Consider the following 18,318-nt stretch of genomic DNA (forward strand, 5'->3'; position numbering starts at 1 on the left):
CCTTCTGGCGCCACATGCCACACCAACACTGACCTGGGTCTAAACCTTCACCTTACTCTGTATGATAATCATTCAACCTTTGCAGTTTCACTTCATCTCCAGAACCATTGAAGGGGGGTTGAAACCAGGCAATTCTAGCAAATTTCACCCAACACATTGGCTTCTATATATATATATATATATATATATATATATATATATATATATATATATATATATATATATAGAGTGAATCATGTTTTAATCTTTAGAAATGCATGTTTTTGCCTTCGCATTTACATGCACAAAAACCAATGCAATACACTACAGGAAAGTGAAAACCCCTGGCCCCTTTACATTTCTCACAAACGTCCAACGTGGAACTGATTAGATTTCGTTAGCTCAAAGTCAGGGTCACGTTTACCTCACAAAACACATTTAAGGCCATAAAGACTTAATATGGACATTAAATGTAATAGAAATGTCAAAGAAGTAATCGCATTTTGGACAGACATTGGGCGCTTTCACACCAAGTACTTTGCCGTACTTAGTTCCCAGTATTTAGTTCATCAGAACTCTTTAGTTCTGATGAACTAAAGAGCAGATCGCGTTCACACCGGAATAAGTCCCTGAGGGAGTATTACGCAAATGAAGCCGCTGACGTCACTTCTTCTTCTTCTTCTTCGGGTTTAATGGCAGGCCGCAAACCACTTCACGGCGTATACTGCCACCCGAAGTCCCCGGAGTTGGGGACTGAAGCCTTCCGAGTAAATCGCCAGAACGCCGACACCTCCTCATCTCCACCGCTCCCATGTTTTCTTTTGTGTTGCCATAAGTTAGTCTCTCTGCGTTGGTGCGCTTGGCTAATGCTAATAATGCTAATGCCATCAAATAGAATGGCGGCTTCACAAAAACTTTTCAGAGTTTTATGGCTGTGGTTTGCAATCCGCCCAGCCAATCAGAAATGGGAACTTTTTTCTCCCATGAAAGTACCTGCTCTCTAGCGGGGACTATCTTCCGGATTGTTTTGGTGTGAATGCAACATTTCAAGAACTATCGGAACTATACTTGGAAAAGTACTCCGGTGTGAAAGCTCCTATGAACGGTTAAACATAAAATATATATATATATTTTTTTAATTATTATTATTAAACTGTGAATAATCACTCAAATAAATACAAAATATAATAAAATGAACATTAAGGTGCAGCATTTCCATGAACTGAAATAATCTGTATTTGAACTTTACCTAAGCAGCCAGTTTGACATTAGGACTTGCTTGTCATTGTATTTTAAAGATGAACTTGTCCACATTGCTTGCTGAAAGGGCAGATCTGCTGGAACTAACAATGTCTCCTGCTGTGGAGAACACCCTCTCTAGGGACAGAGGTAGCGGATACAGCCAGGTAGCGCTTTGCTAACATGGCAACATAAGGATATTTGGTTTTTGTAATAGCTTTGGCTCGGTCTGAACTTGTTGCGAGTGGTGGAGGCTTAAATGCTAGCGGGAATTGGGTTTGCACTTCAGTCTTTTTTCTTTTGGTACCGGTGATATTCACGTTCGGGTGATGCCTTTTCAAATGAGTGTGCAAGTTTGATTTATTGCCAGCAGCGTAAACAATTTTAGTTGAACAATGCTGACAAACAGCTTTGGTTCGGTCCACCTGTCTTTGTCCGTCATCCTTGTACGTAACTGCAAAACCAAAATGTTCCCAAACTAGAGACTTCAATGATGCTGGAGAATTTTCGAGCTCAACTTTATCTGCGTTCGCCATTTCGACAGTTCCTCAAATTACTGACTACATTTGAACGCATCCCTGTGACCAGCTCTCATAGTATGCCTCTTGTCCAATGAAATGGCTTGCTCGCTCTATGAAGCGTTGAACCCAATGTGAGCAAATTACTCTGAATGTTGCGACGCAGCACCTGAGATCACTTCCAAGAAGTTGTTTACGTTCTCAATTTTTTACGTTATATTCGTTCGGTACACTTCGGTATACACGTGTACCGAACCGAAGGGCCCGTACCGAATAATTTCGGTACGGGTACCGTTACACCCCTAGTAGGCAGGCATGACGAGACTCTTCAGTCGACCCATGTTCACGGGAGGTGGGTTTAGTTTCCTGCACGCCTCGACGTAAGAGAGACGTAAGCGACGCCGCCTCTTAGCTCCGGAGTCTTGCTTCTAGACCGACAATTTTTTGGAGCTGGAAACGAACCGGATTCCGGAGCTAAGAGGCGGCGCCGCTGCGGTGTGAATAGCAAAAAACGATACTTTTCGGGCTACAGCTCCGAGCCGGCCCTGAAAACGCGTTGGTGTGAAAGTGCCTCTAGGAAGTAAATGTGTCTGTTTTGAGTGCTTCAATGAAACACAACAGCCTCACTTTCTCGTTTGGAGATGTAACCGTCATGGCTGCAGCACAATGTATCCTTCATATACAGCAGCTATAGCAAAAGCGAGGCATTTCTCTAAAGATCCCATCAGTGTGTGTGCTCATTAGACGCCATGCCGAGTGCAGTAGGAGGCACACGGAAAATTGTGTTTCTATTATTAATCCCGAGAAGGTACATAGTGTCAGTTACTGGGTCAGGCCTTTTGTGCGATTGCATCTAGTGAGCGTGGATCGTGAGACCGTGAAAGGCTCTTTCTGTCCCCTTCGCTTCAATAATATATAGTATTTGAAAAGGAGAGCATGTGGCATATTCTTCGTGACTATTCAAATGAATGCAAATGTTATGATGATGTTGTGGAAATGAGCAACTCTGAGTCATTGTTGGCGAGATGACTGAATTGAATAGTTTTGATGGTGGATGGTTTTGAGCACAAGTGAATGGATTTGGACTGATAATAATGGGGTATTATGTTCTTTTATGTGGAAAAGATGGATGTTTAACAACTTCATAAGGGTCCACCACTGCTGAACATTTGCCAAATCACAATAACTGTTCACTAATGTGGCAATTATTCATCTTCTGCCCAAAGAAAGTATCTGCTCTCTGTCATCACTTTCAGAAAAGTAGTTGTTGCATTTTTTATTGATCTCCTATCTGAACCACAAAGGTCAATGTGCTGTTTTATTAAAAGGTGGGGTAGGTAATTCACTTCAGAAACACTTGTTGTTATATTCCATGGAATGCTCTTAACATCCCGATAGCAATGAATACATTAAATGCTTTGACAATAAATACATAACAAATATCATCTCTGGAAGCCGTGGCGCTGTAAAAAGCTCGACCAATCATCTGAGCCGGCCCGGCTAAAGTAACTGGATGGCCTACCTGCCTGTCAGCCTTCCATCTGTGCACAAACTTATCTCGTGCCCTCATTGGTCATGTGCGCGTTCGTGTGTGTTTGAGGAGGGGCTCTGTGAGGAAGTCTGAAGGAAGGGGCAGATTTCTTTTCCCGCTGCATAGTTTCAAATTCTAGCGCACTAGAGCTGGTTTCTCTATTCTTACCTACCCCACCTTTAATTGGTACTATTACGCAACAAAACATCGTCATGGTAGCATGGACTTGACATTCATTTTCAGTCTTAATTAAAGGCCAACTTCTCGCTAATGTAGCACGATGATAGTTGAAGATGGAAATGGTTAATGGGATGTTCAGTGATCACGCCGGCCATTGTTCCCCAGAACACCAGCAGCACTCAATGTGATAATGTGACATTTAGAGCGATTGAGTGTGAGAGAAGTTCACAGATAAGAACGAAGGGAATATTTGATTATATTTGATCCAGTCTGGTTGTTTTTGTTGCATAGAAAGGCACTGACCTGTCTATTGGATCTGGCAAAGCTCATTTAATTAATTTTAAAGGCTTAAAAAATACTTTATATGTTCTGATTTATTCAACGTGAAAACACCAGGGACTTGATTCAACTATTTCTTTAAGACTTGACCTAAATGAACACAGTTGGTTCTGACAATTTACAGATCAGAAATTAACTAACTACCAAACTCCATAGATATACAATATTTGATCTATCGCTTCTTTCTGTTACTCTCTTAGCTTTTGCATTTCTACTGATAAAACCTCACATGCATGGATGCAAAAAAAGTACCACAGTCACAACTATGCTAGACAGTTACAACTCTGGTAAGCCAACAATTAACTCCGTTTGTATAATTAATTTGACGCAAAAAAGGACATCACAGCAATCATATTCATAATAAATAGTGTCCAAGAAGAAACATTGAAATACATTGCCAAAAATACAAAAGTAAAACTGTAAATAACCCAAAAAGTGTGTTTATCTGAAGCTCAGTGCAAGTTCTTTCAGGAAGACTGGTATACATTCACTACGCAGCTGCTTATAATCAGCGTTCTCTTGAACCTATTACCTTTCACCTCATTCTCCAGCAGCCAATCACCACGCTGCAGCTAAACTTTAAAATGGTTCTCCTCTCTCCTGCAGTCAGCTGTGATTTCAGGTGTTCATGCCTCCTCCCGATCCACCTCCTTTCATCCTATCCAGAGCCAGGAGAGCTAATCCAAAGACCTCATCACATCCCCTCTTCATCCCATCTCCTCATCAAATCCAGATCTTCAGCATCATCACCAGTGTCTAGACCCCGGGGGGTTCCCTATATCTCAAGGCTGCATTTCCCCCTTTAGATATACGATTTTAGGATCGGGGTCTAATCGACAAAGAACATTTATCATATGACATGTGTCAATAAATGTTCTTTAAACAAAATGAAGTCTCTCGTAGGGCTGCTCAATTAAATCGTATTTTAATCACAATTACGATTTTGGCTTGCAACGATTATGAAAAAACATAATCAAAATAAAACGATTTTTTAAAATTATTATTATTTATTTAAAAAAAAAAAATAATACTTTTTTTTATTGGTTTTTCAATTGAATTATACTTAAAGTTCAGGGTAATCAACTGTTAACCAATTGATCTCAATTGTTGACCCAAATAATCGAGATTATGATTTTAGCCATAATCGAGCAGCCCTAGTCTCTCCTGATTGAACTGCTATGAGACGATGGACCTAGAATAATACGATTCTCTAATTTAAATGTCAAAGCTTCAATCTCAAACACCGAGAAAAGATCTTATCAAACAGCATCTTGAAAGCATGTTGGAGATGTGGATATCAAACGTAAAGAGAAATGTTAAATGGTAGCTTTGGCAATATTCTAGGTCAAGCCTTTTTAGACGATATATGATGCAACCATGCGTCCTCTTCCAACATAAGTGTGCGAGAAAGATGTAAAAGAAGAAGAAAGTGTATTTACAGAAAGACTTGCCGCTACGAACGTACTTCACTTCAATTGAGTTAATAACCAGGCAGGCTGTTTTGCATCTCATTAACAGACGTCTCTTCGTCATTCAAAGCATGACCAATCACGCTGACATCCAGATCATTCAATTAGATTTCATTTAACAAAGTACCGTTTTCTAGAAGGATCTATAACCATGTTTGAGCTAAAGGTTTAAGGAGAGTAAGCCAAGGAGGTTCTAGTTTGTTTGTTTGTCCTGTCAGAATTATGGAAAATTACTAGACAGATTTGATAGAAACTAAGTGGAAGGGTATAGCATGAGCCAAGACAGAACAAGAGCTGAACAAATGTATTAAATACTGGAGGGAACTTTACACAAACCTATAAAACACACGACAGGAAAGGAAAGCATAACAGAGCCTGCATATTTCTGGACGTCAGTTAGTTAGTACATTTACTAAATCAGCCTTGTAGGAGCATACATTTCTTACTTTCCATTTGTTGTTTAACACGTGGTGAATCTTATCTTTTGCCCCATTATATCTTTACTTAATGACCTGTCTAAGCATGACTTTCCTATGCTCAGCATGTATTTATATGGACACGAATAGAACAACAAAAATTGGTATTCATGGCCGTATGGTTATGTATATTTCACCACTAACATATCCCAATGCTGCACCTGGAAATAATGGGGAATAATATTAATATTTATGAGACTACAAACTGAAAGATGATAAAAAAAAAACTCTGTAGGTGTGAGGGGAGATGATCATACTGTGGCTTGCAGGATCCATTGCAATTAAAATATGAAATATAATAAAAAAAACATGATTTTTGGAGCGCCAAGTTGCTATAATATCTAGAAAATCTTATGAAAAAACCCATGTAGTGCTTTAAATAAACACTTCAGTACAGCATATTGCATACTTTTAACCTCTCAGGTCATTTTGGATTTATTTTTAAAACCGTATCATGCATATTTCCCATGTAGTTTTCCGTTTATATGCAAAAGGGAAAGTATAATGACGCCTAACCGACACGTGACTTCATTTCTTGGCACATGTCAAATCCCAGGTGAAGGAGCGATGAAGCTCTTTCTTCAGAGTAATCACCCGCTGAGGGGCCCTCACAGATCTCAAGGAGCTGCTCAGCACATTTCCCCCCCGCCGAAGCATTATCAGAATTGCAACTACTCCATTAAGGAGTATTATCCGAGCAGGAGGTGCAGAGCTCTCAGACTTTAGTAATCACTTCACCTGCCTCCGAGGACGGCAGAAAAAGTAGGAAAATAAGGAAGGAGAAACATAAGAGAAGGATACAAAGCAAATGACAAGATTTGATGGCGTGGCAAACTGCACACAGGCCTTCAGTCTGAGATATTACAATAAAAAATAGAACAAAACCATCAAATTACACTGGAAAAATCCTTGTTTCATGACCACGGAAATACTGTAATTTATTGGAAATTGGTTTGATTTCAGAATAACTGTGGTTGCTCTTGTAGAAGTCACGTTTTGTAGGGAAAGTTATTGTAAAATCAAAATGTAAGTGCACAGGACTTACGTCAATATATGTGATAATCATTGTTTTTTACAATTATGAAAATAAATAACCATGAGTTAATTTAACATTAAAGACACATAGCAAATTTAAATCATACATATCTTAAACTACGAAAAAATAGGATCTCTGGAGGTTTTTGCTCAAAAATAAATGCATGCTGTGAACTCTAATTAAAAAGGGATAAGGTGCAGCGAGGCGTCATTATTTTAAAAAGTCTTGATCTTGGTCATTATTTTGCTTAGCAGCGGTGTGTTATCGAGTATTATTACATGGCTTAGTTGAATACTCTATTCTGATTGGTCAATTCAGAACACGCGACACGTTGTTAATCCAGAACAGACAGACCGCTGTCAAGGATTTACGGAGCGTCCACACAGCAGCGTGCGTTGACGCTTGGCGGTGGGCGTGTCTGAAGCTTGGGGAGTCAACGCGACCAACAACCAATCACATGAATCTCCCGCCCCCGACATACAAAGCCAAATGCTAGCATTCCATGCTAGCTATATATACTGTCTATGCCTGCTAGCTGTTCATTCAATGTTTAAACGAGGTACACTGGATATAAACTCCCCAAACAGGCGAAAACCTACCAGTTTCACCCACTATCTCTGCCACCTCCCTCCACGCCTGGCTCCTCCTGTTTGTATCCCGGTAGATGAACAGAGGCTGATCGTACAGCACCGGGTGATTCACTACTCGCAGCATACACGCGGTTTGATTGGCTAGCAGTTGTACTGGCAGATTTTCATAAACGGGATTTGATTGGCTGACGCTTCCGTCCAAGCTTCAAGCGAGCAACGCGTAGCTACGCTCCCCACAATGCAGTTCGGCGAAGCGTGACGTCACCCCATTCAAAATGGATAGGCAGAAGCGTTGAAGCTTCAACGCACGCCGCTGTGTGGACGGGCCGTTATTGGCCGTTGTTAAGGACGCTCACAAAGAAGTCCGGTCGATTGAACTGTGTGCAGTTTGGCTGGAAAGCTTTTCAAACTGTTTGCTTGTCTTTAGTTTTCCTTTGTCTCCCGTCTGAGAGCAACATGGAGGATTTTAATATTAATTGTAATATATTTGGAGAGCACAGTCATTTGGATGAATGGTTAGTGGCTGATGAGTCCCCAGCGAAGAAAAGAAAAAGACAAAAGGGACAAGAAACAGCGGAGAAGTAAGAGAGGCGAAAAGACGGACGACATTATGGGCTATGAAACTATTTAAAGACTGGCTGATTTAAAAAGAAAAAAACACCAGTTTGACAGCAACGGGGCAGAAACCCTCAACACTGAGCTGCGGTCCTTTTTGCGCAACGGTCCAGACATAGACATCAAACGGAAAAAACATATTCAGTGTGCAGCAAAACGCTATCGAAGCAGTTCCTGACGTTGCTACGTAGTTCAAACGGTAACAAGGGACTATTTTTCTTAGCGGATGCATGTCATTTTAAATAAATAAAACTACTTTTTAAATCAATAATACTATTTTTTAAATCAATAAAAAGCCTGTCGGGTGTTCTTTTACCCATAATGACCGCCTCGCTGCACATTATCCCTTACTTAACAACCTCGGAAAAATCCATATTGAACAATCAGAATCGAGTATTCAACTAAGCTGTGTAATAACATGTTAATAATGTTTCCGTAGAAATATTATTAAGTGTATCTCAGCATTTACACACCATGCAACTACCAATAACAGTGTAAAGTTTAATTGCAAAATACTTGTAATGTGCAGTAAGTAAGCCACAAGGCACTTCTTTGCCACTTAAACAATCAAAACAATTAATAAAATATAAAATAAGTTCCTTGTCTAAAATAAGCTTATATTACAGGGCTTTCATTCTCTTACAGTTATGATAATTTATATAACATTTAATGTGTTTTTTGTTTGCTATGTGAAGCGCTTTGTAACTTTGTTAGGTCACGTGTTATAATCCTTTTTGATGTTCGTTTGCAAACACAATAAATACTTCATTGCAGGTCTGCAAAAGAAAGCAGATCAGAGGTGAAGTAGAGCAGGAAGTCCAAACGAAGAGGTGGAAAGGAGCAGAACATTACAGCACGGCGTCAGTAAATCAAGATGTTTACGGTGACATTGTCAAAGGTTATTTGATTGTGGGAAATTGCAGTTCGGCCCTCCGACAGAGCGGTAATTCTGCAGGTGGATGCACTTATATCCCGCTGTGAGCTGGCAAAGGAAATAAAACCCACGAAAAACACCAACTCAGAATCCCTGCTGAGTTTTTTATATAATATATCGTTTTTCCACTGATCAACATGTAATATCTGCTTCTCTGCATACGCAATAGACTCATTCAAATCACATTCTTCCTGCTCTTACTCTTAACCTGTTAAGCCCCACAACATCTTGCAAGAAATATATATTATTATATATAGATATTCGTTTTTGGTTCCGTTTTTTTGGGCAGCCTTGCTGCACTGCGGCAAATTGAATTTATTGAAATCTCCAATATCAACGTAAGAACTTGTGCCTCTTTGGGGGGTGCTAACACTTAACCATAAACTTTATCGTTTACTTTCTTCGCCTTTATATCCTATGTCGATATGACTTTTCTTCGTTAATCTCCGTCACGTTGTTTCCATAGCAATAACAACTTCCTGTCAACAGCGCTAACTCCCCTTCAAAATAAAAGCATCTCCATAAAAAATAGAAAGCCAAGCCAAAGTAACAAACACAATGCAATGTCCTTTTCAATTTCAAAGAACACAAATTGGGTCGTATACATTAACAAATAACTATAAAACAACAACACTGTAGAATAACAAAAGTAATGCCTTGAATACAACGAAATACACGTGTTGAAGCGGATTACTACGCTACCCCCCCCCCCCCCCGCCGTTTTCAGAGCGTAACATAGCTTTTAGTTTGGGCAAACTGCGTGTGCATCACTCTCACTCCTCAATGGTAATGTGTATGTAGATTTAGGAACCTCCCCTCGATTCTCTGGCTCTAACGGTTAAAAAGGTGTCAATCATAAAAATCGACCAATGGGTTCCAGAGAAATGGAAAATCCACCCAAATGACCCCAGAAGTGGGGTTTTTTCTAAACCTCTCTAAAGAGGTCAAATGTCACTTGTTTTGCATCAATCTTGATTCAGGGTACTTCTTATATGTTATAGTTTGGATTCCTAAAGCTTTTACTCTACTATCCCATCATTCAAGGGTGGTTTTCACTATAAGTAATGTTTTTTTTTTTGGACGGACACTATCATTTACATTTTTTTTTTACTATGTTCAATCTGAATTTACTTTAAAATAAAAACATCTATATTGATTCTGACTTTTCTACATCCAACTCAGAGGTGTATCATTGCTTTGAGAAGAAAGATGATTAATTTACCCCTTTTAGAAGGGAAGATATGGTCATTTGTTCTGGGAATGTCTTTTTTGAGCCTGAGACCTGAAAAACAGGCTCAGGGATTAACAGGTTAATGAACCATTTTTTTATTTTTGTTTTTGAGAGTTAGGTCGCATTCCCGCCAGCCTTGTATAGTCCGTTCTGGTGCGTTTAACAGCTTAGTGCAGGTCGTTGTGTTGGTGTGAACACAGTCCGAGACCTCTGATGTGAAAAGAGCTGGTCTCGGCCCGCTTGCTAGTGAACTCTGGAGCGGTTCATCCTAAAATTAAAATCAGAGCCACCTGTCGTCGGTGAAACCTCCTCCTGACTGCAGAACGTCTCTCATTATACAGTGGGGCAAACAAGTATTTAGTCAGCCACCAATTGTGCAAGTTCTCCCACTTAAAAAGATGAGAGGCCTGTAATTTTCATCCTAGGTATACCTCAACTATGAGAGACAGAATGAGAAGAAGAAAAAGATCCAGAAAATCACATTGTCTGATTTTTAAAGAATTGATTTGCAAATTATGGTGGAAAATAAGTATTTGGTCACCTACAAACAAACAAGATTTCTGTCTCTCACAGACCTGTAACTTCTTCTTTAAGAGCCTCCTCTGTCCTCCACTTGTTAACTGTATTAATGGCACCTGTTTGAACTCGTTATCAGTATAAAAGACACCTGTCCACAACCTCAAACAGTCACACTCCAAACTCCACTATGGCCAAGACCAAAGAGCTGTCAAAGGACACCAGAAACAAAATGGTAGACCTGCACCAGGCTGGGAAGACTGAATCTGCAATAGGTAAGCAGCTTGGTGTGAAGAAATCAACTGTGGGAGCAACTATTAGAAAATGGAAGACATACAGGACCACTGATAATCTCCTTCGATCTGGGGCTCCACGCAAGATCTCACCCCGTGGGGTCAAAATGAGAAACAAGAACGTTGAGCAAAGATCCCAGAACCACACGGGGGGACCTAGTCAATGACCTGCAGAGAGCTGGTACCAAAGTAACAAAGGCTACCATCAGTAACACACTACGCCGCCAGGGACTCAAATCCTGCAGTGCCAGACGTGTCCCCCTGCTTAAGCCAGTACATGTCCAGGCCCGTCTGAAGTTTGCTAGAGAGCATTTAGATGATCCAGAAGAGGATTGGGAGAATGTCATATGGTCAGATGAAACCAAAATAGAGCGCAAACAACTTCACGGCGTGTGTTTTATTGTGTTGCCATAAGTTAGTCTCTCTGCGTTTCTGCGCTGGGCTAATGCTAATGCTAATCATGCTAATGCAAGGATAATAAAATGGCGGCTTCACAAAACTTTTTGGGAGTTTGACGGGGCGTGGTTTGCATTCCGCCCAGCCAATCAGAAATAGGAACCTTTTTATCCCACGAAAGTCCCTGCTCTCTAGCAGGGACTGAAAACGGGGTGAAAAGGTTCTCATGAACTCATTTTAGTTCCGGCTCTTTTGGTGTGAACGCGACATTTTGGAACTATATCGGAACTAAAGTGGGAAAAGTACTGCGGTGTGAACGTGGCTAATGGTTGAACAGCATTTCACCAAAGAAGTGGACTATAGGTGTGACCTTATTCTATATCTCCCGTCTGACTCACCTCTCGGTCCATGCTCTCCAGGTCCTCCTTGCAGAGTGTGTACAGCGGCATGGTTTCAGACATGCTCGGCTGACGTTTCCTTCGAGACGGACCGGGCTGCTCGTCGTCTCGGCTCGATCCGTCCGCTCCATCCTGCTGGCTCGATGAAGCTCCTCTGTTGGAATAAATAACAAAGAAATCAGCATGAATAACAATGCTGATATGATTTAGTGCAGTTTTATAGATAATAAAATACATTACAAATATGATTTCCCTGATTCTAGTTTTGATTCTGTTTACAGGTTAAGATAAAAGGTTTGATATGGTCGGTTAAGAGCTTTCATTGTCTTTCTTCGTCCTTCTACGTGAAGTGCTTTTGCAAACCTGTTTGTTATCTTGAAATGGGAGCAGCATTCATTTGAAAACACTGTACGCAATCAGCACATTTCTAACATCTCACACACTCTGCAGAGGATGAGTTTAGGGTGAGAAAGTGAAGGCTGGAGCTGCAGAAGTGAGAAGATTCTCTGTCTCTAATTATCTATTAGATGTAAATCTTATGCGGGTTACTTCCTCCCGGCAGCGCTTAATTAAACAGATCTTCTTTGATGCTAAAAATCCAAGTTTATGCAACTCCCTGAAAACTCCATAAAGCCACTAATCCATGAATTACGTGGGCCAATGTTAAACTTGTGATAATTAATTACATTGTAGTTATGCTCTATTAAAACACATTTTAAGCCACTGTGACTGTCGGTGAAGAGAGATTGCCTAAATGACTTTTTATTCCACTAGCTCTAGTGCTTCACTCTTTGTATGCTTTGCTGACCATTGACATGCACACAAGCTTTAAACAGACACTACAGGAGCAGGGTATGTGCAGGAATCCTGAAGTCACATGTAAAACCTTTTAAGACCCTTTCCAAGACCTCATCGCCACTTCAAGTTTTAACCGGTTACCTTGGCGACACACTTCACCTCACATTGACTATATACAGCATTGATTGTCCTTCCTCCTTATCTACCAACCATTTGGACGCGGACTTGCATTTCCCCATAACGATGTTGCTTAGCAACCGGCGTAAACTGACCTTCTCTTTGGACAATTTATATACTTATTGAAAACAAGCTACAAAATGTAATACCTTGGAAATTGCTGTTTAATATTTTTAATAGCCTTCATTTCCGCTAAATGGATTTATCAACTTTTAATACTTTTTAAGACCCCGCGGAGAGCCTGAGGAGTGGGGAAAGCACAATATGAATACAGAATCACATGTTGTATTCTAATGTGAGGTTTCCATTATAATGAAAAGGTAATACATTCTCGCCGTCCGTGTACAAAAAGACGTAAACAATAACGCAACGAAGGAGCACCGTCTGAAAGTCTATTTTACACGATTTTCATATTTTTTGAGCAATTATACAGTTTTGACGAACATAAATATTGTTTTCTGGCAGTATTTTTGTAAGTAAGAGGGCGCAGCATCCCTGTTATCCGGTTAAGACCTTGCTCTTCTTTAGCATTAAAGAGGACCTATCATGCAAAATGCACCTTTTATACATAAAGATGTGTCCCCGGTGTGTCGGGGAACTCACGCAGCGTCAGAAAATAAAACCCTCTCTCTTTTCATCCGTACCCAAATCTCTAAAAACGGGGGACAACGGAGTTGATCCAGATTTGCGTCCGATATGACGTAATATCTGAAATGTAGGCTGGCTTTTGTTTTGGACGTAATATGGTCGGTGTTTACATTAGCATCGCTAACACTCAGAGCTAACCTGTACTGGAGAGCATGTGTGTGAAGAAGCAGGAAGTAAAAAGGAACTCACCTTGTGGTATAACCGGCAAGAGAGAAAGCCTTTGAGCTCCATACTGGAATTCATAATCTAGAATGGGTGATCTGTTTGGTATTTTGAGCAAAACACTTCATAGACATGTTTTTTATATATGTTTATATATCGGAGACCTATGCTATTGCCTAAAGCTAGCATGACAAAATGATGGACGCTGGAAATTGAATGAGGACATGACCGTAAAATCAAACATTTGCAAAATGCTTTTTTTTTAATTAATATTTCACACTGTTAAAGTATCCTGGATTTACTCGGCTCCTTATGGACCCAGAGTGCTGATACGTGTATTAACACAGCATAGAGGCTTGTTTGGGAGCTACTTGGTGTCAATGCTATAAATATTACATACAATAAAAGCTTGTTTGGGAGTTATTGTTTCTCAGTTGAGCGCTGAGGACACTGCTTGTCTCCACTGAGGGAAATTAAGTCGTGTAGCACCGATAAAACAGCTGTTTCAGTTCAGGGAGGAAACGAGGCCCAGAGGACAAATCAATATTTAAGATCAGATATAATACCATTCTACTGTCAATACTAAACAGAGGAGCATAACTCTCATGACTTTCTTTAACCCGTAGATGCACGAGTGACTGGATCCTACACTCTTCCTTAAGTGGGTCAAAAAGGACCCGTATTAGAATAATGTGTTTTTATGTCATTTTGGTTAAGAAAAATCACTTTACATTTTGAAAAAAACAGTTTTGAACATATCTATGCAAAGATCTCCGCTATTCTGAGACCCTTACAGTATTCCAGTCCCTTTTCAAAACTCATCTCTTCTCCTCTTGTCTACTCATAGCCCACCCCCCCATCGATCCATGCCGGTTGATCAAGTTTGATAGTCCTATACCCCCCCCCACCCTAACCTTCCCTTATATTGTAAAGCGATTTTGAGTCCTTGAAAAAGCCTTATACAAATATAATGTATTATTATTATTATTATTATGCTAACAGGTATCAGATCTTGCTGTGTGAAATAATCTTCCTGAGAGGTGTCACTTGTGATGTCATCTGTGTCCTACAGCGAATGTATTCCTGACAGCAACAGGTGATAAGAATCAAAGGTTCCCATTGGATCCCATAGAAAATGCATGCGGGTCGTTTTTGAACCACTTATGGGAGCTTGGGGTAGAAATACAAAAACTACAATTTCTTAAAATGTATAAAATATAAATTTAAAATGGCATGATATCCAAAACATGTTTTTTGAGGAATAGCTGGAATATGAAATGATTAAAAAATGTAATTACAAAGATACTTCAAGAAAACCACCTCACCGGGTCCAAAAGATACCCACTTATGCATCTACGGGTTAAAGTCCTGCACTACACCCAAGGGGTTTTCCGGATGCATCGGGAGAGGATGTGCTATTACCATTAATGTCAGTCCAGCAATAGTACACTTAAATATCAATAGCAATCAGTGACGAATTAAATTAATTAACGAACATTACGCGTCCCTCCTGCTGGTACCGGACAAAACACGATGAGTCACCTTCACAGCTGTGACTCAAGAACATTTGATTTATTTTTACTGCTGCAGCTAGGCCATTACGATCAAATCAAATTGCTTTGAACTTGCATTATGGGACTTGTAGTTGTGTAGAAATGTGTTAGAGCTTGACCCACACTAAGGCCTAATATTCAGAAGTACTGACAAAATTGCAGGCACCCAACAGCGAACACCGTATGTGTGTGTGTGTGTGTGTGTGTGTGTGTGTGTGTGTGTGTGTGTGTGTGTGTGTGTGTGTGTGTGTGTGTGTGTGTGTGTGTGTGTGTGTGTGTGTGTGTGTGTGTGTGTGTGTGTGTGTGTGTGCTGGGAGAGAGGGTTGGGTTTGTTTTATTTATTTATTTTATTTCTGTTTGTCTGTATTATTGTTATTATTTTTAGCTTATTCTGCTTTTTGTATATTTTATAAGTTATTGCTGTTGTCTAATTTTAATTTTTCTTATGTGCTTTTAGTTATTTTTTTAGAAGAACAAATGTTGTGCTTTTGGTTGTACATGTTGTGTATTAATCTCAATACAAATGTGATCACAAAAAAAGAAGAAGTACTGACAAATTAATTGGCAACTATAAAACAAACTCCTGCTGTTTACCTGCCACGGAAAAGGTGTTTATCAATATTTCATCCTTATATCACACCGCTCCACTCCTGTGTTTACCTGAGACTTGACGGGTCTCTGTGATCAGAGAAGGGTCCGGACCCCTGCAGGTAGGAGGGGGTCTTCGGCCCCTGAGGGCCCCGGCGGATCAGCTTCCCGGTGACGGGGTCGTACGTCCGGACCTCAGGGGCAGCAGATTGGGATCTGAGGAGGATAGGAGCCGGCTGGAAAATATGCTTCTGCAGAGAACCCTGAATATCAGGGAAGGCTGCTGGACTGTTGCTCCTTTAAACGACAAGAACAAAGATCTCAGGTTTAGAATAATCATCAGATGTTAAAGGTCCTCTATTAAACTGTTTTTCATCAATATATCACAGGTCTCAGATATATACAGAGCCTGTCTCTGATTGGCTGAAACACCAAACAGATCATTGCAGCATCCCATAATCCCAGTCCTGTTTCCAAAGTGCTGATTCTCTGTCTGTTACTTTAGATGAGAATAAGGAGCCCCTCCCCACGCCCCTCTGAGAGACATTTGGTTAAAAAGAACACAAGAGGCGCAGTACTTTTCCCACTTTAGTTCCGATATAGTTCCAAAATGTGGCGCTCACACGAAAAAAATCCGTAGTTAATGAGAACCTTTTTTACCCCCCTTTTTTTTCTAACCCTGCTAGAGAAAAAGGTTCCTATTTCTGATTGGCTGGGCGGATTGCAAACCACGCCCCGTAAAACTCCTAAAAGGTTTTGTGAAGCCGCCATTTTCTTTTCTTCGCATTAGCATTATTAGCATTAGCATTAGCCCAGGGCAGAAACGGAGAGAGACTAACTTATGGCAACACAAAAGAAAACATGGGAGCGGTGGAGATGAGGAGGTGTTGGCGTTCTGGCGATTTACTCGGAAGGCTTCGACAGGCTGTTTCTACTGTTTTCTAGCGTCTACTGGTTGCTGATTGGCTAATGGTTACACAAGACAAAACATCGTTATGACATCAAAAAGAGGCCAAAATCTGATCAGCTCATTTTCAGACAGGTTTTTATAGAAATGGATCAAAAAGAGAGAGAATCTTTGCTCCTGACACTTTCATAGTCTCTTTCCACAGAGGGGACACATGTTGATGTAGAAGAGACATGAAGAAGAGGGGACACGTGTTGATGTAGAAGAGACATGAAGAAGAGGGGACACATGTTGATGGAGAAGAGACATGAAGAAGAGGGGACACATGTTGATGTAGAAGAGACATGGAGAAGAGGGGACACATGTTGATGGAGAAGAGACATGGAGAAGAGGGGACACATGTTGATGTAGAAGAGACATGAAGAAGAGGGGACACATGTTGATGTAGAAGAGACATGAAGAAGAGGGGACACATGTTGATGTAGAAGAGACATGGAGAAGAGGGGACACATGTTGATGGAGAAGAGACATGGAGAAGAGGGGACACATGTTGATGTAGAAGAGACATGAAGAAGAGGGGACACATGTTGATGTAGAAGAGACATGAAGAAGAGGGGACACATGTTGATGTAGAAGAGACATGAAGAAGATGGGACACATGTTGATGTAGAAGAGACATGAAGAAGAGGGGACACATGTTGATGTAGAAGAGACATGGAGAAGAGGGGACACATGTTGATGTAGAAGAGACATGAAGAAGAGGGGACACATGTTGATGTAGAAGAAACATGAAGAAGAGGGGACACATGTTGATGTAGAAGAGACATGGAGAAGAGGGGACACATGTTGATGGAGAAGAGACATGGAGAAGAGGGGACACATGTTGATGGAGAAGAGACATGGAGAAGAGGGGACACATGTTGATGTAGAAGAGACATGAAGAAGAGGGGACACATGTTGATGTAGAAGAGACATGAAGAAGAGGGGACACATGTTGATGTAGAAGAGACATGAAGAAGAGGGGACACATGTTGATGTAGAAGAGACATGAAGAAGAGGGGACACATGTTGATGTAGAAGAGACATGGAGAAGAGGGGACACATGTTGATGTAGAAGAGACATGAAGAAGATGGGACACATGTTGATGTAGAAGAGACATGAAGAAGAGGGGACACATGTTGATGTAGAAGAGACATGGAGAAGAGGGGACACATGTTGATGGAGAAGAGACATGGAGAAGAGGGGACACATGTTGATGTAGAAGAGACATGAAGAAGAGGGGACACATGTTGATGTAGAAGAGACATGAAGAAGAGGGGACACATGTTGATGTAGAAGAGACATGAAGAAGAGGGGACACATGTTGATGTAGAAGAGACATGAAGAAGAGGGGACACATGTTGATGTAGAAAAGACATGGAGAAGAGGGGACACATGTTGATGTAGAAGAGACATGGAGAAGAGGAGACACATGTTGATGTAGAAGAGACATGGAGAAGAGGGGACACATGTTGATGTAGAAGAGACATGAAGAAGAGAGGACACATGTTGATGTAGAAGAGACATGAAGAAGAGGGGACACATTTTGATGTAGAAGAGACATGGAGAAGAGGAGACACATGTTGATGTAGAAGAGACATGGAGAAGAGGGGACACATGTTGATGTAGAAGAGACATGAAGAAGAGAGGACACATGTTGATGTAGAAGAGACATGAAGAAGAGGGGACACATTTTGATGTAGAA

General features: G+C 40.6%; 1 protein-coding gene across 2 annotated transcripts in view; it reads right to left on the reverse strand.

Annotated features, from left to right (window-relative positions):
- Positions 1-18,318, reverse strand: part of ctdp1 (CTD (carboxy-terminal domain, RNA polymerase II, polypeptide A) phosphatase, subunit 1) — a 113,759-nt gene that overhangs the window by 59,777 nt on the left and 35,664 nt on the right. For both annotated transcript variants that reach the window (XM_079652698.1, XM_079652697.1), the window contains exons 10-11: positions 15,739-15,963; positions 11,741-11,894 (exon numbers count right to left, since the gene is read on the reverse strand). In XM_079652698.1, the coding sequence (XP_079508824.1) occupies positions 11,741-11,894; positions 15,739-15,963 (379 nt within the window). The remainder of the gene's footprint in view (positions 1-11,740; positions 11,895-15,738; positions 15,964-18,318) is intronic.

The sequence above is a fragment of the Notothenia rossii genome (assembly GCF_949606895.1).
Source record: "Notothenia rossii genome assembly, chromosome: 10".
Lineage (NCBI taxonomy): Eukaryota > Metazoa > Chordata > Actinopteri > Perciformes > Nototheniidae > Notothenia > Notothenia rossii.